This window comes from Petromyzon marinus, chromosome 13, assembly GCF_048934315.1.
Source record: "Petromyzon marinus isolate PM22_M1 ecotype Great Lakes invasive population chromosome 13, UKy_Petmar_22M1.pri1.0, whole genome shotgun sequence".
In the NCBI taxonomy this organism is placed as follows: Eukaryota; Metazoa; Chordata; class Hyperoartia; order Petromyzontiformes; family Petromyzontidae; genus Petromyzon; species Petromyzon marinus.
The window spans coordinates 8,791,556-8,816,211 of NC_133679.1; the positions used below are offsets into that span (position 1 = coordinate 8,791,556).

Below are 24,656 nucleotides of genomic sequence, written 5' to 3' on the forward strand. Positions count from 1 at the left end.
ACACGTGCGGAGGAATCGTCTTGAGTTGTTTTTTTTTCCTCCTTGGGCGGAATCGGATCGGTGTCGAAACGCTGCAAGTTGTATGCGATTGGGCGTTTGTTTGTTTGTGTATTTGTTTACTTCGGGCTTCCGGTGGCTGTGACGAGTGGCACGGGGATAGTACAGAAAGTACGGACCGGGGGGGTGGGGTGGGGTACAAAATTAGGACACTCAGTGCCAATTAGAGAACGAAACCAAACTTATTCAAACGCTGTACAGGGTGGGGCAGATGTCCTGTGACCACCCCCCCAAATTAATTGACCCTCAATATCTGTTTTCCCTTTGATTTAAAACTTTCGTGACTGCAGGAATTCATATTCTTTGGTTCTTTCGGTAAAGTCACCTAGATATAAAATAATAATAAAAAATTAAGTGAATTAAAATAATAAAAAATTAAATAATGAAAACACTAATGGAGACATGTATTTATTTCATTATTTGTATTATTTTATTCACTTTATTATTATTTTATATGTACGTGACTTTACCGATCGAACCAAAGAATATTAGTTTTCTCTTTTGCATATTTATTTCTGTTTTAAATAAACCTCACTTTAAAAACAAACATTGTCTTTAAGAAAATTAAGTGGGGGTCACGATACATCTGGACCACCCTGTACGTAAAGTCAAAAACAGTTACAAGATTCGAAAATCTCAAGTCTCATAATTACCCTCAAGTCTGATGATTATGCATACCGTACGTTTGTTATGTAAACGAAAGTTATGGCAAATTACGTCACTGAATATCGAATACACGCGCGTTCTTTTATTTACGCATAGAAAGGCTCGAATGAGGAAAAATGTCTCATAAAACACATCACGTGATAGAAGACGTCATAGTAAGCAGTGGCAGCATCATGAAGATGGTGGTTGGCTATTCACAAATGGTAGCGGCTCCCCTTAGGAAGAGCGATGGATCTATAACCTATTATAGAGAGCAAACATTTAACATTATTTTAGGAATGTTATGCATCATCACACCGGCTCTCAGATGAAGAGGATGATGTTCCAGATGTCACACTGGATAAACCCAGAAAACATGGAACGTTGGCCCCAACATTCCATATCAATCTGTATAAATTTCCTAAATGTTCCGTGTTTTCTGGGTTCATCCAGTGTGACGTCTGGAACTTCCTCCTCTTCATTTAAGAAACGGTCTGATTCCTGAGCTATACGGGGTTTTTTTTAGCTGTAGAAATATTGGCCAATGTTGGCGCAACGTTGCAATGTTTCCTGGGAGGTATAATCTGCCCTTCGCAGTATGCATGAAGAAGGAGGGGCAACCTGTGAACATCATCAGAGAAGTGGGACCAACTGCTGGAAGAAACTCATCGGACATGTTCAAATGTTTCCAAGTAAAAGTAATGCCTCGTTGAGAATGGAATTGTGCCTCGATCATTCTTCTATTCAAAAATATTTATTCAAATTCGCTTGAAGTATATACACCCATGAGCCTATCATCACACTATACAATTTGAAGCAAAATAATGAACACAGAAGCCAAATAAGCACGCGAGTGAGCAGGGTTTCAGAAAGCTTTCTCTACATCAAAGTCAACAATGCCCTGTATAGTCTTAACAGGCTGTTTGGGGCATGTGCTGTTCGCGAGGAGCACCTAGTAGCAATGTTTTACACACTGCACCAGGTATTAATTTGAGGCTGAGTCGACCTATGTGTCTCTACATGGGCTCCGATTTTCATATTCACTTTCACAGGATCTTGTTCTGTTTAATACGTAGGCTTTCGCGACCATAAATGTGTTCGTCACATAAACAAAACATGCCAATTCGTTACTAGTGTAGTGACACAGCGCGGACTGCTGTACAGCAGCTGCAACTGCAGGTGGACACTTAGCGCACACGCCGCTGAGCATATACGCGGTGTGTTCCGGCAGGGCGGAAGAACAGGGGCAAGGGTCACGGTAGACCTCGTGGGGAGGCCTCTGGAACCCTCTGGTGGGTTCGAGAAGGGAGGCGCGGCTAGGGCGGAGCCAGGCCGCGCCGAGGGGAATAAAAGCAGTGCAGAGCGAGAGCTCCGGGCTGCCGGTGCTGGGAGTGGACTCGTCTCTTCGTCGCTGTCGTTGTCACCGCCTTCATCGCTGCCACCTTCGCCCGATGATTGCGCAGTCGAACAGCAGATGGCTGTCTCGGTCGCCGCCGTCGGTGCAACGCGGGTCGTGTCTGGGACGGGTCGTACGGCAGCGTGGTCGTGAGAGAGCGCGAGAGGGGGCCGGAGTTGGTGGCGTGAACGCGAGAGATAATAAAGAGAAGGATGGTGCCCCCTGCGACTACCTCATCTCCGACTGAGTGTGTGTGTGCCGCACGCCACCCGCACACCACGCGCCTCGAGAAGGACGAAGAGACCTACGACACTACACTAGTACACAGCACATTGGTGTGTTGGAGTGTAAACCCACAACATTTACAATTCGAGTACGACATTACGCCAGTAAAACAATAAAAAATTCTCACGACGTTTCGACCATAACTCAAACGGTCATCATCAGGTGTGTCGGTTTGCATAAATTTATTTTAAAAAACGGCACATTTATTTATTTATAAAAAACGTTGGCGTCACGCGCAGCGATTGGCAGTTTGCCCAGGACTAGTCCATCTATTTTTTTGAAAAGAGGAGGGGGGAGACGAAATTTTTTATAATGTATGCTGTCTGAAAGCCACTGTTAGCGTGAACAATCAATCAAGAATTGAAATGATTTATCAAATCTTTCCAATGATTGCTAAGATAGAATCCATCTTCTCGGTTGAAATTGTCTCTGTGCTTGTATATGTGGATAGCCTCATGAACGAATCTCTCATGGAAGCCAGATGGCTTACAAAGAACCTCCGTCTTGGAAAAGTCAATGGCATGTGAGCCTACTGAATTAGAACAATGATCTGCTACGGCCGAGGTGTTGGTCCTACCGTGTTTAAGGTCTGCTTTATGTTCACGAATGCGGTCCGAGACATGGCGTTTGGTTTCTCCAATGTAACTACTACCACAGAGGCAACTTAGTTTGTAGACACCAGGGTATTGTATGTCCGGAATCACATCTTTTACAGACAGAACCAGATCACGGATTGTATGTAATGTGTTGAAACGGACCTGGATCTTGTGTTTATTCAAGATTTTGGAGATCTTTTTTGTGATCCCAGCAATGTAGGGTAAAGTGATGGTTTTGAAAGGCTCCTCAAGAGGGTTCTTCTTCATGGTTTGAGTGATAGCTTTGCGGATTGTATAGTCGGAGTAACCATTAGCCCTAAGAGCTTGGTGTACGTGCTTGAGTTCACTGCTTATGTGTTCCTGGTCGGATAGGCATTGGGCTCTATGATACAGAGTCTTGATGAGAGAATTCTTCTTTATTGTTTTATATATTTTGTTATTTTGTTGTTTCTCTTCAACGTGACTTTACCGAAAAAACTAAGAATATGAATTACTGCAGTCACGAAAGCTTTAAATCAAAATTACGCCAGTAATTACAACCAGCATCACCAGATGACAGCTCTGGCTTGTATTTACGCGATCTAACCCAAAAAGACCTCTGCCACGGAGGATCTTCTTCTATTCACTTAGCACGTGATGCGATTTTCACATTCACTTCCACATTATCTTGTTATAGTTACTTAACATTGGATGCGATTTTCACATTCACTTCCACATTATCTTGTTATAGTTACTTAACACTGGATGCGATTTTCACGTTCACTTCCACAGGATCTTGTTCTATTCACTTAACACGTGATACGATTTTCACATTCACTTCCACAGGCTCTTGTTCTATTCACTTAACACGTGATGCGAATTTCACATTCACTTCCACATTATCTTGTTATAGTTACTTAACGTTGGATGCGATTTTCACATTCACTTCCACAGGATCCTGTTCTATTCACTTAACACGGAATGCGATTTTCACATTTACTTTCACATTATCTTGTTATAGTTACTTAACACTGGATGCGATTTTCACATTCACTTCCACAGGATCTTGTTCTATTCACTTAACACGGAATGCCATTTTCACATTTACTTTCGCGGGATCTTGTTCTATTCACTTAACACGGCATGCGATGTACACATTCACTTCCACAAGATCTCGTTCAATACATTTTCACATTCACTTCCACGGGATCATGTTCTATTCATTTTACACGGCATGCAATGTTCACATTCACTCATACAGTATCTCGTTCTATTCATTTTCACATTCACTTCCAAATGATCTCGTTCTATTAATTTTAACATTCAATTCCACAAAATGTCGTTCTATTCACTTCCACATTCACCTCCACATGATCTCGTTCTATTCACCTACACATTATCTCGTTCTATTCACTTTCACTTGACCTTGTTCTATTCACTTGCACATTCACCTCCACAGAATTTTGTTCTATTCACTTCCACATTCACCTCCACATGATCTCGTTCTATTCACCTACACATTATCTCGTTCTATTCACTTCCACTTGACCTTGTTCTATTCACTTGCACATTCATCTCCACAGAATTTTGTTCTATTCACTTCCACATTCACCTTCACATGATCTCGTTCTATTCACCTCCACATTATCTCGTTCTATTCACTTCCACATTCAGCTCCACAGAATGTCGTTCTATTCACCTCTACATTATCGCGTTCTATTCACTTGCACATTCACCTCCACATGATCTCGTTCTATTCACCTCCACGTGATCTCATTCTATTCACCTCCACGTGATCTCGTTCTATTCACCTCCACGTGATCTCGTTCTATTTACCTCCACGTGATCTCGTTCTATTCACCTCCACGTGATCTCGTTCTATTCACCTCCACGTGATCTCGTTCTATTCACCTCCACGTGATCTCGTTCTATTCACCTCCACGTGATCTCGTTCTATTCACCTCCACGTGATCTCGTTCTATTCACCTCCACGTGATCTCGTTCTATTCACCTCCACGTGATCTCGTTCTATTCACCTCCACGTGATCTCGTTCTATTCACCTCCACGTGATCTCGTTCTATTTACCTCCACGTGATCTCGTTCTATTCACCTCCACGTGATCTCGTTCTATTCACTTCCACATTCACCTCCACGTGATCTCGTTCTATTCTTCTCCACGTGATCTCGTTCTATTCACCTCCACGTGATCTCGTTCTATTCACCTCCACGTGATCTCGTTCTATTCACCTCCACGTGATCTCGTTCTATTCACCTCCACGTGATCTAGTTCTATTCACCTCCACGTGATCTCGTTCTATTTACCTCCACGTGATCTCGTTCTATTCACCTCCACGTGATCTCGTTCTATTCACCTCCACGTGATCTCGTTCTATTCACCTCCACGTGATCTCGTTCTATTCACCTGCAGGTGATCTCGTTCTATTCACCTCCACGTGATCTCGATCTATTCACCTCCACGTGATTTCGTTCTATTCACCTCCACGTGATCTCGTTCTATTCACCTCCACGTGATCTCGTTCTATTCACCTCCACGTGATCTCGTTCTATTCACCTCCACGTGATCTCGTTCTATTCACCTCCACGTGATCTCGTTCTATTCACTTCCACATTCACCTCCACGTGATCTCGTTCTATTCTTCTCCACGTGATCTCGTTCTATTCACCTCCACGTGATCTCGTTCTATTCACCTCCACGTGATCTCGTTCTATTCACCTCCACGTGATCTCGTTCTATTCACCTCCACGTGATCTCGTTCTATTCACCTCCACATTCACCTCCACGTGATCTCGTTCTATTCACCTCCACGTGATCTCGTTCTATTCACCTCCACGTGATCTCGTTCTATTCACCTCCGTGATCTCGTTCTATTCACTTCCACATTCACCTCCACGTGATCTCGTTCTATTCACCTCCACGTGATCTCGTTCTATTCACCTCCACGTGATCTCGTTCTATTCACTTCCACATTCACCTCCACGTGATCTCGTTCTATTCACCTCCACGTGATCTCGTTCTATTCACCTCCACGTGATCTCGTTCTATTCACCTCCACGTGATCTCGTTCTATTCACCTGCAGGTGATCTCGTTCTATTCACCTCCACGTGATCTCGATCTATTCACCTCCACGTGATTTCGTTCTATTCACCTCCACGTGATCTCGTTCTATTCACCTCCACGTGATCTCGTTCTATTCACCTCCACGTGATCTCGTTCTATTCACCTCCACGTGATCTCGTTCTATTCACCTCCACGTGATCTCGTTCTATTCACCTGCACGTGATCTCGTTCTATTCACCTCCACGTAATCTCGTTCTATTCACCTCCACGTGATCTCGTTCTATTCATCTGCACGTGATCTCGTTCTACTCACTTTCAACACGGGATCCGGATCCCTCCCGTTCGCTTGACACGGGATCCGGTTCCGGGTCAGCTGGGCCCCTGCTCGCGTGTGTTTGCGCCCTGAAACAGATCGCGTCCGCGTCCTTTGCTCTTCGCTGACATTCGCAGTGAGAGGCAAACCGATGCAGGGCGATTGGCCGTGAGTATTGTGTGCCCGTCTGGTGCCATTCCAAGCACCGTCGGTGGTCAACGCGTTCACCTCCACCCACACCCCCCATGGCCTTTGCGTCTCTTGTTGAAGCGCGAACCGGGCCACGAATCCCGGCGACCCGAGTTCGATTCAACACCAAGTGACGATTATTCGAACCGGTCCTGGGCAAGCCCCTAGGTCGACTCGGCCTCAAACGAGTACCTGGTGCGGTGCGTGAAACAAAACAAAACACCGCCACTGGGGAGACAAAGGCGGCCGGGCGTGGTGATGGCCACTCGGGCTGAACGATTAATCGATTGCAAATCGAAATCGCAATTTGAAGTAATGCGATTAGGGAATCGCAAAGGCTGCGATTTGAAAAGTCCTATTACTTATTGGAATTGTTTTATTTTTTTATTATTATAAGTTTTTTTATACTGCTTGGTTCTTTCGGTTACCTTAACAATTGTTCTATGTTTGATTGTTCTATTTCGATTAAAACATTTTAAATACATGTTGGAAGCAATTCATATCTTTTAAGTTCTCATCCCTTGCATTAGAATATTCAGAGCAGTTCATATTGTGACGGTATCACGTGGTAATGCTCCATCAACATGTGTTTAAATCTGTTACACCGTCAATATTGAACTGAAGCTTGACTTAAAACAATTTAATCGCAAACAAAATCGCAATATCTGTCTGAAAAATCGCAATTAGATATTTCACCCTCAAATCGTTCATAACTCCAGTGGCCACCCACCCCCTCGTGTGTGCCACGGATCCGGCCTTCAAAGGTGCTCGTCGGCAGCACTTGCCCCAACAATCTGTCAATGCTATACGGGGTCTGGTTGGGGATCTTTGTCTTTGTTTTGCCAAAATAAGATTTTGCTGCGCTCATAAACGCGCCAGATGCGCTAAGTGTGGAGAGAGGGCAGGAATGACCCGCGTGTCTGTCTGGTGGGAGGTAGGAAATTGCCTCGCTGTAATTATGACACGGGTGAAATGAGGCGTTCGTGTCGTGGTGGCCTGTGCTTGACGATTATGTGAACTGGCGCCGGGACTGCCTCTAGGTCGACTCAGCCTCAAATGAGTACCCGGTGCAGCGGTGTGTAGTAAACATCTGCACTGGGGAGACAAGAGGCGGCCGGACGCGGTGCTGGCCATCCACCCCCCTCGTGCACCGTGCCGGCCTTCATAGGTGCACGTTGACAGCACTTGCCCCTACAGTCTGTTAAGCCTGCACGGGAGATCTTTGTCTTTGTGGTTGAGGCTAATGATAGAGTAGCAGCCAAAGGAGGGAATGCGTTCCAACGCGCGTCCACCGCGGAGATGGAGCGATGACATCGCCTCGTTGTGCGGGAGTGAGATGGATTATTGCATCGCGAGACCTTGAGCGATGGGGGAGGGCTTGTGGAGGTAGCTGATGATCAATCCACAAGTTTTCCGTGCTCCGTATACATGATATCATCAACCCATGGGCAATCTACTACTGGACGAAGGCCTACATTCATGCTGCGGTGGAATAACGTGGTCAATCAATGCCAACATTTCAAAAACAAACTGCCTTATCCAGGTCTCATTATTTGCAGTGTGGCAAGTTGCTGCTCATGCATTGCTACTCTTAATTGCTGGAATAATCCACTCAAGATTCTGCAGACGTGTATACTTATTTAGCCCATTTATGTGCATTCGTCTACGACCAGGAGACAGATGGATTGGAAGAACAGTCGGGACTCCAATGGATCTGAGGACAGTTTCACACCTTGTTGAATTGGCCGGAATATATTGGTTTGGTGAATTTGGCCCATCGTTGGTGATGGAGATGCTGAGGTAATTTTGCCAAAAAGTTGGAAGGAAAGGGAAATTTGTCAAGATGTTAAGTTACAATCGCGTAGATTTAATTGGCCCGAGAGAGCTTGTTAATGAATTAACTTGCACTCATCATGTTTTGAATTGTATGCCCCTCATAAAACGTCTTGCTCGTGGCATTGTTAAATATTTGTCAAGCGTGTGGGACGTGACTATTTCCTGTGTGATGCAATATTTGCAACGGCTGTTACCTTTGCACCTGATGTCATCAAATACAAATGTAGGGTTGAGTGGTCACTGCGTTGGCTTGGGAAACAACTCTGAAGCAGCTGTTCAGAAATGGATAATTCCCTCCTTTTGAGTTGAAAATACATTTCAGTAAACTCTCCCATATCTGACTTCACATATCTGCTCTCGTTGATTAACCACCCGCACCTTGTGCAGTATTTTTGCATGGTGTGACAGCATTCCAATAGAAGTGCACAAATCGGGTTTTTGTTTTAACATATTCTCAATCTCGCGTACATTTACTTATAAAGTACTTTAAAGCAGGGTATGCGTTCGTGTTCAGTAGCCCAGTTGTGCATGGCCTATCCTTTTCGGTATCTGATGAAAGTGGTGGCCGTTAAAGTCAGTCACTCAACTTAATCCAATACGTTTTGCTCAGTTATTTTACTTAATATTCTGATTCTGTAGTATATGTTGTAATATCGAGATGGTACAGTGCACCCTATGGAACACTGAAGGTCTCTGTGCCCTCTTTGATTTGGAGCGTGTGTGTTTCACATCTAGAAATGAAAGCAAGAACCAGATAAAATTTCCTATATGTTGTTAAATTGTTCATAATCGTCAGCAATGTTCTATGCTTTGCTGGATGAAATGCCTGTCTACGGCGACGCCATCCATCATGGTCTTGCAATGCCACAATACGTCTCCTGCACAAGCAGATCCCATTGCTCCAAACATTTTTGTACACGACCTTTGTTTTACTAATTTATCTTAATCTCAACCTATTACATTCTTCAATAGTATCCTATAGTTCATGTCCATGGGTTGTTACAATGACTTATCAACAACAACAAAAATCTGTCGTTAATATCATCTTTTTTGTTTATACCTTTATTGCACCAATCCAATTTTAACTTTGGGAGCACGCTTGTAACGGCTTGCATTTTGTCTGTGACCGCGTTGTTGTGTAACAAGGTGGCGGGGCGTGCCAAGTCCCTGCTTTGCTTGTAAATGGAGAGGGTGCTTGTTTACCTCTTGAGGAAAAACACCTCGCCCGTGTGCGCCAAGTTTACCCAGGTCAGCGCAGGATCCCACTGTCACCTTGCATAACACCTGGGCTTAACCGATACATGCCACGAAAAAAAAATCAACAAACATTTATGATGTATCTTCTTAGAATTGGCCTTTAACATTATTTGAAAGTTATTCTTAATTGAAAAAAAAAAAATCTGTAGCATAATTTAATTATTTTACATTTACCAAATGCATATCATGAGCACGGAGCTGGAAATAAAGATTGATGGTCCCAGTGGTGCTCATGCAATAACAACAACCTGGCCACCCATGAATGCAGCAAGTAGCCAACTGTTGCTGTACTCACTTGTGGGCCCTTCCATCATCCGTACTCTTACGTATGGAACACTTGTGCTACATGCTGTTTCTGATTAAGGCACCCTCTTCAAGAGAGGTTATGTCAAAGATGTTATTTTTAGATCTATAAAATTTAGTTACATAACATGACTTGTCATGGATGTAGCTCTTCTTTGGTTCTTTCGGTAAAGTCACGTAGAATGAGAATAAAATAATAAATTGATATTTTATTATTATTATTTTATTCTCATTCTACGTGACTTTACCGAAAGAACCAAAGAAGATGAATCATTGCAGTCACGAAAGCTTTAAATCGAAAAATGGATGTAGCTTTTACTGTTTTTGAAGGACCAATCTGAATCGTTTTTTAAGGAAGGAAAATTGTACAGTTTTTACAAATACCTATTGAAAATGTTTACACTATACAGTGATATTCAATATTTGTGCTGCATTCCATGAACAAATATTTTGGAAAGACATGTTTCACAGACGTATGTGGCATGTTTGTGAGCATCTCATGCAAAAAAACAACTTTATTAATTTTTTTCAACCATAATGCCAAGGAAGCAAGGTACATTTTAAATATAAGCTGGGAAAACTTATTAAAACTTAAAATAGGTTTGAAAATTCAACGCAATATATAGAACGTGAGTATAACATGTTTTACTTTTATTAAAGCGGTAGTGGCAAGATGGAAATTTTGTTAGCGAAAAAAAATCTCCAGTGACTATGCCAAAATCCCAATGGTACACCATGTTGTGTATATATAGGCCTTTTTCCATTTTTGTTTTTTATATTAATAAGGATTTTGCCAATATATATTTTTTTCAATCGTGGTGTCACTTGGGGCAAAAGGGGGTGATACAGCCCCCCTCCCCTCACACACAACAGGCCACCGGAGATAGCAATAAAAAGTAATAAACCCAAAAAAAAGAGAAAGGGGGGGGGGAATTCAGAGTGAGAGACTAAAAAAAAATCCCGACACGGCTTCAAAGCCTCGCCAGCTTCCAGGGCGGCGAAAACCGGACAGACAAGTTTTGGTTATTTTAATTAACAGAAAGTCCAAGAAAAACTCAGCAACAAGAATAAGCTGACATTATAGGAATCTACACACTCACTACGATAAAAAACAGACTACAATCTACATAGCGGGTGATTACTTCTCATACATAATATTGATACTAACGTTATTCACCTTAAATTACACTACATCTTGCCATATACGTGACTTTACAAAAACCAAAGAAATGAAATTCCAGCAGTCAAGAAGCTTAACCGAAACTTAGTTATATCTCTAAAACTCAGGACATAAGAAATACGTGGTGATGATAATGTTAAATCAGGAATCTTGGAAAACATAAACCAAATAATAATTGTGCATGATTAAACCGAGGGTTATCCAGAAGAGACAAGGCGAAATAGGTCAAACTTACACAACCAAGATAAACTGTATCCCATAGGAAAAGAGCCTCCCAACCGTCTTTGTCTTCCCGCAGCACGGGATAGCAAAGAATGTAACGCCCAGAGCGAGGGAAATGACCCTTACGGAGAGCGTTCATTGCAGGGGGGCATCTGTGTTCTACGGATGAAAAGATGAGACACGGCTTAATAAATGACACACACACGGACACACATACAACCCCCCCCCCCACAACACAGAGCGAGATCAAAGGAAGTTCCGGTCCTTTGTGAGAAGGCGAGCAGAGAAATAAATTTTGGCATAAAAAGATAGACACAAGCCAGCATTGAATCACAGCTACCAGCGGCAGAAGACGGTGACCATCAGCTACCGAAGATGGCCAGCTACCGAAGATAACAGCCAGCCATCGATGCAGGAGATCACTACTAACACAGAAGAAGCTTGCCAGCAGAAGAAGACTGCAACTCATCCAGGATGGCGAGGCTCACTGAGTAGCGACATGCTACGCCATGCGAATTCAACGCCATCAGAAGAAGTATCGCTCGAAAATCATTCCGCTCTGGGCATCGACTCACAAGAGCCACTGCAGTTCGAACTAAGCTGACGAGAATTCCAGCATCATCCGCGAGAGAGGGCGGAAAGTGCCAAACGTCGACCAAGCCTGCCATCAACGGACGAAAGCATCGTTCATCGCGAGAGAGACGGAGCAAGAGTGAGCGCGCAGTAGCGCCACTAGCGCCACCAAGCAAGGGTGCCAGCTGCCAGCGGACAAGCGTTGTGCCGACTCGGCTCATCCAGCAGGGGAAAGAGCCTGACCAGCCACCCATGAGCAAGAGTGTCAGCGCCAGCGAGCGCGCGGTGGGTTCGACCCACACGCACACCGACCAGCATCAAGCTGGGAACCAAGACAAGAGAGAGGGAACCAGCCGTCGTTCGTATACCCTCCCCCACACTCACAAACCCACGACGCTCCCGGCATCTGCTCACACAAGAATTTACCAAAGAGACAATCCAAGCATCCACAATAAGAAGACTAATTATAAAGTGCATGAACCATCAGCTGGCCGTGAAGGCATCGCGGCTCATCGAGTTATAAGAATACGTCGTTTTTAAGTACTTTTTTTTCTTCTTAGTTTTATGTAATTTTACTTCTAATCGCATAAATTACCAATAGATTAATCGATACAAACTAAACTTTTGAAACCTTCGTCACGAATCTACACGCTCAGAGAGAATATCGTGTTAAACCTGTTTCTTTATCATGTAATCTTGTACACAAATTAATTAAAGCTTAGCCAAAGATAAGAATCTCCCGTAGGAGGGCACGCACCCCGTCGCACACCCTTATTCCAAGACCTTTTGTTAATTATATAATCTTGCCGATGAATCTATTGACGTATACTTTTGCCTTTGGGGTATAATTTGCTTTTATTGCCTTTCGTATGAATATTGTTGCATGAATTTTTAAGGACTTTTCCTCTCGCCGTGTATGCTCGTGTACTCTGAGGAAGTAATCGATTGTACTATTACCTAATTAACAAACGTGATCATTGAGGGTTAAATGTATGAAGCCCTAGCCAATTGATTAATATTTGCTGAAGCAGGCGTACTGCCACACACCCTTGTTCCAAGACATTTCGCAATTACGTATTCCGGCTCATGAATTAATTACCGTATACTTTGCCTTCAGGGCATGTTTCTTTATTGTCTTCGTATGAATATCGTTGCATGAATTTTTAAGGACTTTTGGTTCCTATCGCCGTATATGCTCGTGTTACTTTGAGGAAGTAATCAATTGTTCTGTTACCCAGTTAACAAACGTGATCATTGAGGGTTAAATGTATAGATCAATGAGGGGAACATCTCCTGGAGTACTGTGTTGATAATTTCAAGCATAAGAATTCGCATATTGGAGTGTTAAGGTTTTGTTTAGAAATTAAAATTGCTTAACACAAGTGTTTGAGTGATTCTTTCCTAAGTTCATGCTTAATAATCTTAATTATAAGAACTGTATCCTGCGGAGCCTGACATAACACACTAATACATAATGAGTAAATGTTAAAGCGAGAATAATTGTATTATACCGATTGATAATACGAACCTAGACAATGAAGACGAGCTTAATCTGGCATACTTACAGCACACCTGCATAACTTCAAACAATTCATTGTATGATCCCGATTGATGATACGACCCTGGGCAATGAAGCAAAGCCAAATTATCATAACTGTCCACATTAGCATAATCGCATACATTTGCATAAATTAGCATTTTCGAGGAAACTGCAGACCTCAGGAAAATCAAACACTCGGGGGTAAACACTCACATTTATGCTCAAATAAATTCAACAATCCACTTGCTGTACTGCCATCTCCTAAGCACCTTCCCGTTATTGTAATACAACACTTGGTATTCTTAGGCAGTCTCCCATCTAAGTACTAAGCTTCCACGATCTGACGATATTGGGTGCAATCAGGTCGACACTAACGATGGAAATAACAGGGAGGACACGCCTGAGAGGATGTTCACAGCAGAGATGTAGCAAGGATATCAGCTTTGTGTGCAGGAGCAAAATGAGTTGTTGCATTGCGAGACCCTGATAGGTGGCTGCAGTTGGGCAGACATTCATCGAGCAGTGGATATATCAAGACGTGAAGGGTTTGGGTGACCCCAGTAAGCTCATGATTAAATAAATAATTCCCACCCATCTAGTTTTGAAATTGTATGTCCTAATTTTAGGTTTTGCGCAGCAGTTTTAAAAATGTATCTGCCAAGCGTAAGTGGGAGATTACTTTTGATTCTCAGTGTTGGGCAATATTTGCAAAGGTTATCGCAAGTCACCTTTGTACCTGAACTCATCAGATAAAGATAGGGATTGGCCTGATCACTGTTCTGGTTTGTAAAATAGTCGATCTCATTGCAGTCTTTCATTAAAAGCAGGTTTGTTATGATCAGTACTGTATTGAACAGCTGGTAAATACAACCCAGAAGAGGGCCACATTCCCTTTAAAGTGTGTAACTATGAGTATTTCATTCACTATTCAAATTAGAGCAAGTTCTTTAAAGCATATGAGGTCACAGATGTTAATTGTAGAGTACTGGTACTGTAACTAAAATGAATGCATACTTTGAAACGTCACTGACTTGTAGCACGGTTTGTAACGGCTTGCATTTTTCTGTGACCGCGTTGTTGTGTAACAGAAGGTGGCGGGGCGTGCCAAGTTCCTGCTTTGCTTGTAAATGGAGAGGGTGCTTGTTTACCTCTTGAGGAAAAACACCTTGCCCGTGTGCGCCAAGTTTACCCAGGTCAGCGCAGGATCCCACAGTCACCTTACCACAATCGCACGGACGCTCACTGAATTAAATACCCAAAAAGTGGGCTTAACGAATATATATGCTGCAAAAAAAAATCAACAAACATTTCTCACTCAATTATTTTTTTCATCGTTGGACTTTAAATATAACAGGAAAGTTTTTAAGTGATCAAGCATCTGCCAACATCATCAACGGCCACAATCTGTCCACTGGTGGTGATAAAACTAAATCATAATTGATACACTTATTGCCAATCCACCACTGGATGAAGACCTCCCCATGCCGTGTCAGTCATGAAGGGTTTGACCATATTTCATCATGCTGGTCAGTGCGGGTTGTTGATGCAGAGCCCCCAGAACTGGTTAAAATCTCACTTGCCACTGATGTTAGCCATGGCCAGGAATCAAACTCAAGCCACTGGCTTCAAAGCAAACGGCACAAACCAGTGCAACCACCGCTGTCCACCCACAAACAATACCTCGCGCATCATGTAAAGACTCTTAATTTCTGCACTTGACTGTCATGAGTATAGAACTGAACGTTGTCTAGTGGTGCCCATAGCAGGGAAATCGACAGCATCGCCACCTGTTACTGTACTCACTTGGAGCTGTTTTCACCACTGCCACGTTTACGGAATTTTGGACCACGTTTGTGTTGCATGCTGTTTCTCATTGGCGCACCGTCCTTGAAAGAGGTCAAAGACGTTCTATATTTTTTGTTCATCTGTAACATGTAGGTTTGAAACATGATTGGATATGGACATAGCTTTCACTGTTAGTGAAGAACCAATCCGAATTGCTTTTAACGGGTGTATAACATTAAAAGTTTTGTAATACAAAATAACTTCATGTTATTGTTTGTCCACACAGTAAATACAAAATATTATTGGACAGTATACCTCATCATACTGTGTTTGTGAAAATCTTGTGTAAATAAAATACACTTAACTATTATTGTTTAAAATATAAGACTGAAGGTAGCTCAAATGACACGTACAATGTATGCATGAGAAAATAGTTTTTCCCAACGTAAATTTCTTCGCAATGTTCTGCATGACAAATAGAAAGTGGAAAAAAATATCACAGCAGTGTTGGCAACGCATTTGCGGTCGCAACATTTCCTGCTCATCTACCACAATACTTGTTGATCAGTGTACATGCAGTACCGAATAAAGCCAGGTATGATAGTTTACCTGATAGCAGCAATCTGGATAATATTAATGTCGTTTATTTAACTATGTATGTATGTATGTTGAACTTCTTCTGCACTGTACACAGCCAACCATGCTAACCGGAAGTGCGGGGGAAGGACAACCTATTAAACACAAAAAGAAGTTCGAGAGAAAATAGTTTTCAATCTAGATTTAAAAGTACATAGCTCCAGTGACTTTCTAGAAGAAAGAGCATTCCAGATGGCCACAGAAGCGCATTTGAAAGCACGCGATGCAGTGACCGTTTCTTTTCGAGGGATTACTGGAGATTGCATGATGGTTTATGCCCCTTGACGAGATCGGCAAGGTAATGTGGTTCATCTGTAGCAAGCACTTTGTGTGTAATGAGTGCGACCTAGGAAAGCCATACTACTGAGTATTAAGACTTTTTGACGATGTCTGAAATGTTTGGCCAATTCCATGAACGAGTGTTTGACATGTGGGAGGAGAGCTAAGTACTTTGAGTAAACCCACAACACTTAATAGGGGGTAACACTCAGAGCTGCGCCATAGATAAGATTCAATAATACATTGCTATATGTACCTCCATCTCCTAACCACCTTACTGTCCAATTACATTATACCTGGTATCCTCAGGCAGTCTTCCCAGATCAGATTAAAAAATCCTTGCTGTACTACCACCTTATCGTCATCCTCGTTTATTAAATTACTAGCCTTTTTTGCCCGTCCAAGGACGGGTGTATATTGCAGTAAATCTGAAATTTGCAATAGGAAAATTGTTCAGCTCATGATTATTAATGAGGGGGGGGGGGTTGCCCCATGTATGAAGTGACGTCACGTGGGGGGGTGGGCCTCATGTGGAGTGACGTCACGCACGGGACAACACATTCTTGGCTTATAGTAAGATAATATACCACACCTCCCCATGTAATTTTTCCTGGACACCTTTTAGCTTAAACACACATATATAGCACCATGTATGTGTGGTTTCCATCCATCTTAGCGTAGAGATCTGTCGATATTGGGCACATTTGGAGTGATTCGTTGGTAAGCACAGCTGCACTATTTCGCTCTTCTGCTGCCCGCACAGAGCGTGACAGATTACTTCAGCAGTGATGGAGCACAGCAACTAACTGTGAGCTGCAAGCTGCAGGAAAATCGCTTTCTTATTTCGGACTGCGTGGATCTACCCGGAGCAGAGTTGGTCCCACTCAAGGCATGGAGAGTAAACATTTTTTACCGCACTCACCGCATCGTCCAACTCATTTTTAAGTACTCCAGCAGTCGATTTTGAATGATGAATCAATGCATCGTCGCTACATAACTCCATATACCACGTGTAAAGTAACTCTTCTGTGTTGAATAATAAAAAGCTATCTGTGTTGAGTGTACACATGGAGCGCTTTTATTAATGTACTGGATGAGGGCCTGCACATGGTGTGCAGGTCGTGGGGGTTATTTAACTCTACTTTACCATGCTGGTCAGTGCGGGTCGATTAAGGTGATTCGCATAGATTAGCGATAGGAAAGCAAAGTAATGGATTTTGATAATTTTGTGCATTGCCTTCTGTTCAATGGAGCAATCACCCCCCCCCCCCCCGTGCGTATCCCTGATTGCTTGTCGTGCACGGTAGCGAGCTGCAGACTGCCCCATCCAGCACCTGAGCCCGGATGATGCGCGCGGCCTTCCCCGTGAGACGCTGGCGCGGGGGATTGACGTCGGCGTGGCCGTCGTGCTGCAGTCTGTGGACGCGTGCGTGCTGTTGACGCGCAGGGCGGCGCAGCTTTCCATCTTCCCCAACGTCTGGGTGCCCCCCGGTATGTTGGGGAACTGACAGACGGATGACGAGCACCTGCTCTGTGCGTCCTTAATGAGCGAGCGGGGGGGGGGGGGGGGCGGGCAGTGGGGTTGGGGGGCAGCGGCAGCTTGGTAATGTTCGTGGATTTTGGTGCGGTTTAAAAAAAAAACAAAAGCGCCCAAAGTTGGAATACCGTTGTCATACCGCTGCTGGGGAGGTGGCACACCCAGTCAGGTTGATTAATGATCCCAGAACTCTTTCATTACAGTCGCTAACCGCCGACGGTTGGTCGCTTCTGTATCACTCTTCTATTGCTACTACGATAGTTACTGTTCCTATGAACTTCATGCCTTAATTCGTCCACCATGTTGCCATAATTGACTTTTCTCTCGTCCGTATTGTGTTCAGCCACCACACTGCAGGTGAGAACACTTCTGTGTCTGCTTCTATCCACTGACTGCTAAACGTTGGAATTTCCTCCCATCATCTGCTTCGGTTTAACGTGGAATACATTGTAGTCAATATTGGTTATTGAACCCCAATCAGGTTCATTATTATTACATACTTGGAATTAAAATCTGGAATGCTTCATGAGCATTGTAATTTACATGATTATGACCAACTCTGTGATGATAAGCATGCCAGGGAATTGAAACATAGAGATCGGATGCCATTTAATATAAATAAACTTTTAGTACAATCTGACCCAGTTGTGTGTTCTTTAACAGGCACTTAACTCTTTTTGTAGACATCACATATTTTCGAGGCTGGTCCCTTTGTCTCACTGCCTTTTGGATATTCCTAATGCATTTTCCTTGTATCGTTTATATATTAGGACTCTTTTACTGTAACACATCAGCATGTACAATATAAATGCGTTGTGTAAGATGTTGCATTCACCACAGATATAGTTTAAGATGAAGGCCTTTTGCTTTCTGTTATATTATTTAAGTCAACTGCCCATTGTATTCACGACCCAATGTTTGTGTACCTACAGGGGGTCACGTGGATCCAGGAGAACAGGTTGAAATTTCCTCCTATTTCTGCCTTCATGTACCGAACTCGGAAGTCTTTATTGCACACATGTTATCTATTTGTGGTCCCAAGTGATTGATTCATTTGGAATTTATTACAGAATTTCTGTGATGTATTGCATACAATCTATACATCTCTGTTGGAAAATGTTTTAGATTATTTTCATATCGATATATTTTCCATTGTATTATCTGAATATCGTGCGTCTAGTTTCAGTGCAGTGCTATGCTGTAAAGTTAGGTTACAGTTAGTGCAATCTCTTGCAGTTAATGGTGTGTGTTGAATGGTAAGCCCCAGGCAATAGTTGGACTTAGGCCACTGCAATAAAATAACCTTGACCTGCAGTCACAGGAATGCAAGTCTAATGAACCCATTAAACTAACATATTCGTACGGCTGCCTTCCACACATCTGAAAAACATGTTGCAGACGTGTTCCTAAGGGAATTATCTGCTGACAATTGAGAAAGTCAGTGTCTTAAAGTGTATTGCCAAATCAAGGGTGCTTCTTTCTTAAGACCCAACACCTTTAAATGTAAACGTGTTTTGTACTAAGTAGTACTTTAAGGAAGGGTTTAGCAAAAGACGAACATTGATCTTTGTAAACTTAACGAATGCCGCCCGATATATTTTTTTCTCAGCTTTTGGAAGCTGGGCTGCGGGAGCTGAGAGAGGAGACTGGTCTGCAGATGTCACCATCCGAATGCACCATCACCACCATGGGCCTGTGGGAGGTAAGCAGTGCTTCTCTCCAGTCATGTAACAATTCATGAGTCCGGTGTCGATGCTCCACAACGATGTTGTTGGGCCCTCTGTCAATCTACCACTGGATGAAGGCCTCCCCATGCTGTATCAGTCATGGGGATTGTTTGGTCACACTTCACCATTGCTGGTCAGTGTCGGTTGGTGAAGGAGGAGGGTCGGTCCAGGTTCAGATATAAAGTTTATATTATTTCCCCAGGTGAGAAACTCATGGGACCAGGACAGACTTATTTGCAAGAGTGACCTGGGATACTTTCAGCTGATGTGAGCTTTGGCCAGGAATTGAACCTAGGTCAATTGGATCATAGTACAGTGCATCAACCACTGTGCCACTGGTCTGCCTACAATACATATTTTATCTTGTGTCGGTAGAATTAGGAAAAAGAAACTCCAAAGACATTAAAATCGTGCTGCAATACAAGTGAGCAAGATGATGTAAATTATATCACAACAAATTACACAATACAAACAAGACGGTACAGGTGTGACGGTACCATTGAAACAAACACACCACAGTACAGATTATAGAGTGCAGGGGAGAGCAGTCAGGAGTAGTATAAACAAAATAAATAAAATATGAATTCTTTAATACACGGTTGGAATGTAAACGTGTAATAATTCATCAATTAATATTGATTCTCATGTATTTTGTACACGATACATGCATTGAATAATATATTCAATTCATGCGAGTCTTCCTTTTTGTCAATGGCCGGAGTGAACAAGACAAAACGTGACACATGAAAGACACTTGACCCTAGGATGCAGTCCTGGGTTCAAGATATTCAGCATGATGTTTAGTATACAACTCGGAGGCTCTTGCATGAACTCATACAAGCCATTTAACATCATAAAGGGAATAATAAGCCATCTATTGTGAGAAATATACATTACCGCTTGTATGGGTCTTCCAGGTCTGACTAATGGAAGAGTGCAGACTATTTCAAGACTGCATCCTAGGGTTGTGACAGACAGTACAAGCATGACAGCACAGATGGAACACCAAAAAAACACGTATTCTTGAATTTAATCATGTTCCCTGAATGGTGACAAAATCATCATAAATCAGGGTATAGTGAATGGCTAAATGTCAGACATTTATACTGCTCATGAAATCAACCTGAGACTCTATCCCCACCTAAGGGGCATCTAGAAGCATTACAGCAAGTAAGAGCCCCATATTCTTGGGTCTTTCGGTAAAGTCACGTAGATAGGTTGAAAGAAAATAACAAAAAAAACTCCGACGTTTCGATCGCAACACAAGCGGTCGTCTTCAGGACCGCTTGTGTTGCGATCGAAACGTCGTAGTTTTTTATTTTCTTTGAACCTATCTACGTGACTTTACCGAAAGACCCAATAATATGAATTCCTGCAGTCACGAAAGCTTTAAGTCAATATTTAAGAGCCCCATGTTACCAAGTTTAACTTGAAGGTGTGAAACTGGCCATCTTTTCTCCTGCTGCAGTCGGTCTATCCGGGAAATCTCATCCGAGGTCTTCCCAGAAGGCATCATATTGTGGTTTATGCCTTGGTGCAAACATCCCTTCTGCACCAGCAATTACAGGTATCCGAGTCAAGCAACCTTCGCAACCATTCATCCAACACCTTACGTAAAAATAGGTATGTTAAAGTATTTCACCTGGAAAATCCCTTGGGATGGAACATCTCGTTTGTAAGGGTGTCCAAGATTTAGCAAACACGCAATGACACGTATACAAACATGTAATGACACATAAATATGCATAATTGTACAACATACATATTTTACATTCATTAGAGTCTTTGAAAGTGAGGATTTATATACTTTATATATAATAACCTGCAACTCATAATTAGGTTGGACACATGCTTTGGGATTTGAATGGCAGGTTTCAGAACACTGTAGTCTGATTACAAATATAAGTATTGCAGTTTTTAAAGTCTCTGCACATGCATACATTATATCCGCACATTTGCCTGTCCACATTTGTCTTTGCTGCTTCAACGGGCTCCTACTGAAGTCAGAGCTGGTCCCAACTTTGCTTAATGCATCAATGCAAATGGGAACGTTTCTTATGAAAGACCCGCAGGCCGATAGACGGAAGATTGCGTTTCGCTTCGGCGGTGTAAGTCTGCCTGCCTCGGGCGCGTGCGCTTGTTGCAGGAACACGTCGCCCTGTGCGTGGACGAGGTGAGCGCTTGTGCTTGGATCGACCCGGACACGGCCAGAGCCATTGTGTCATCTGCGGAAAATGCCAAGTCCCACCCACCAATAAGCCAACCACCCAAGGATATTCCTGCCACATTCAGGTAGACTGCACAACAAGTTCACCGCAATACTCGCCAACAAGGTGTGCTGTTTAACAGGAAACTGCAGGATATTATTTTGAGTGGCCAGAGAAAATTGCACTTTATGAAAACCTCTTTTCCATTTTTTCACGTGCACAAAAGCAGATGCTGTAATAAAAGCGCTCAAAAATGTATGCAGTTGTTGAAAACATGCATATTTGTATGATTCAATTGTCATGAATAGCTGTCATGATGTTATTCTATCTGTCCTTGTGGTGCATGTAAAGTCTATAGTTGCAGGGATAAGTCAATTCGAAAATGTATGAATCAGCTCTTGCATACTCGTTTGGATGAATATATATTGCGAGCATGAGAATCGATTTCAATTGATGTCATCACATCCGTAGCTATCTATATTTGCTGACCGTGCGTACATGGTACAACAATATTCCCTCATGCCACGTTCCTAAGACCACTGGGAATTGAGCTTTCCTGGTTTATGAACCAGTCAAGTGGGCTCGGCTCAGATTCCCACAATAGCTGTACTAGGCCAACCTGGAAACAACCAAGCTATTTAACAAGACCATGCGGCTCACTTTCCCCAAGAAGGCTGCACACTTTTAGCCAGGTCGCTTCTAAGACAGAAATGTGACGTCATGGGGGTCAACGTGGAAATGGTAAGCGTGGTCATTGGCTTCCGCTGTGTAGTTTAACTTAAGCCTAACCAAGAATATGGGGTGGAGAAGTGGTGCTGCAGTGGTTAGCACACTGTGCACAAAACCTGGAAGCCTGAGCGCAGTAAGTTCTCGTTTAACACGATGGGTTCCTGAAAAGTGGCGCGTTTTAAGTGAAAATAATTTCCCCGTAAGTAATGTAACGATAAAGCTTGGCGAGATACGATGTATGCGCACGCGGTGAGGTGGCGGGGCAAATAGCTGAGGGTATGTTATTAGCCTGCTGCGCAGCTCAAGTAAGTTAGTCGTCGACTGCTCAGAAACTACACTATAACGAGCGCATTCGGCCGCTCAGTATCGCTCGTACTTTGTAACGAAAATGTACGCATTCCCCGTGTGTAAATTCCGTGGGGAATCGAAAATGCGAGAAATCGTGGTCTACGTAATTTACAGAGTTTGCATAAGCCATCCGGTGACCTGGGACCCTGGTCATCAGTTTGATTCATGGCCGAGGCTAGCATCAATGGTTCGTGACATCTGAATCAGTGCAGATATCACTCACTGATTAGCATGAAGTATGGATCAAATAATCACTGACCAATAATATCCACCATTGTGCCTTCATCCAGCAGTGTATATGACCTATAATTATTACCAAACATTAAGCCCTTTTTTCCCATTCCAGCCATGGAGGGGCTAGAGAACCAAGAGGCTGAGTTCACAGGGCTACTTGACAAGGAACTCCCTTCCCCCTGCCATCCATGCTATCGACTCCCTGGTCCATTCAAGTCTAGGCTCAAGCTCTTCCTTTTTACCTCAGCCTGTGAATGACAAGACTGCCTCGACACGCTATGCACTGCTTCTGTGCTGCATCTTGAGCTGCAGCTGCGTGTGTCTGCCCTGGACCGACAGGTTGCCTTCACTGGTGGTGGGAATGCAGGATCACTCAAAAGGGGTTGCTCTTCCTAATTATACTCGTGACCTCCCTCAGTGCGACGGTGATGAAGGGGAGCAGGCAGGAGCTGGAGGCCTTGCCCACATCGTGCCTGCTGGCCCAGGTCCCCCCGTCAGGCCCCGATGTGGAACGGGTCAGCACGGGCACCGTGTACGCGCTGCAGCTCTGGCTGCAGCAGCTCCACAACCGAAAAGAGCAACACTGATGAACTTTCCTTTCTTTCGAACCCAAAAACAATATTTGGTGACTTGAATCATTTGACAAATTGTAAATGTGTTTATTTATTAATTAAAATGTAACCATTTACATTATGAGACCTCCTTTGCCAGTAACAAGATATAGGAATAGGTTTTACCCTTTTAACTGTAAATGCTCACCCCGAGCCCTCAATACTCTGATAGTGCGCTGTTTTTGAGTTGTACGCCTTTTGGCGTCTTCTGGTCCAACACCAATGGAGACTAGGCTCTAAGAAAAGCCGTCTCGGGTGTGGACCAATCAAATTCAAGGACAGTGCATATTATTAACAGAGTTGTCTTTTTTGTTTGCATTTTGACTGCTTGTGTTGTGGTTATTGCAAACATGATGCCTTGAATAAAGGTGTCAGGTTTTGTGCCAGTTAAAAGGGTAAAACCTATTCCTATAAAATGTAACCAGTTGGATAATTATTTTTTTACATACATACAACATAGAGAAATACCAGTTTGTTTTTTTAGCACCGTTTATCTGGGACTTTAATCATTATGCATGAGGTTTTTTGGGTTAGATTGCATAACTATAAACGTGTTGTTAAACCCATCACCACCCGACACAGCCAATTTAGGTTTGTCACGTAAACAAATATGCCAATTAGTTGCTAGTTCAGCACACTGGTGTATTGGAGTAAACCAACATTCACAATTCGAGTGACATTTCACCGGTCATTGCAACCAGCCTCATCAGGTGACAGCCAGTGTGCTGAACTAGTGATTAGCATGTTTTGTTTACGTGACAAACCTTACTAATTGGTGTGTCGAGTGGTGACAGGTTTAACGATACATTTATATTTAAGCGATCAAACCCTAAAAAACCTCATGGATTATATTGATCGCGAAAGCGTACGTGTTAAATTCATTATTATATTTTGCCATGGTAGTTTTTTGACACACCTGACTTTGGAATATTCAGAGAATATTCTGAACCTTCTTATTTTGTTCAACAGGCATGACAACAAATTGGGTGGTTCGATTTTCAAGATGTTAAAATATATGACCTATATTTTGGTTAAAGGACTTGTGATTGTCTCCTTTACCTGTATATTTTTCCCCAACAGAGGCATTATTAAAAGAGTAATTGACCAAGAC

General features: G+C 43.0%; 1 protein-coding gene across 3 annotated transcripts; it reads left to right on the forward strand.

Annotated features, from left to right (window-relative positions):
- Positions 1-6,374: 6,374 nt before the first annotated feature.
- Positions 6,375-24,655, forward strand: NUDT17 (nudix hydrolase 17). 3 transcript variants are annotated; one of them, XM_032953398.2, is made up of 10 exons: positions 6,375-6,520; positions 9,524-9,625; positions 14,541-14,645; positions 16,916-17,041; positions 17,460-17,643; positions 18,622-18,647; positions 19,299-19,391; positions 20,885-20,983; positions 21,563-21,708; positions 23,353-24,655. In XM_032953398.2, the coding sequence occupies exons 3-10, from the start codon at positions 14,580-14,582 to the stop codon at positions 23,519-23,521; spliced, it is 909 nt and encodes a 302-aa protein (XP_032809289.2). In that variant the 5' UTR covers positions 6,375-6,520; positions 9,524-9,625; positions 14,541-14,579; the 3' UTR covers positions 23,522-24,655. The 3 variants fall into 3 exon arrangements, with proteins under 3 accessions (XP_032809289.2, XP_075922959.1, XP_032809290.2); XM_076066844.1 differs by lacking the exon at positions 20,885-20,983; XM_032953399.2 differs by lacking the exon at positions 9,524-9,625.
- The last annotated feature ends 1 nt before the right edge of the window (position 24,656 follows it).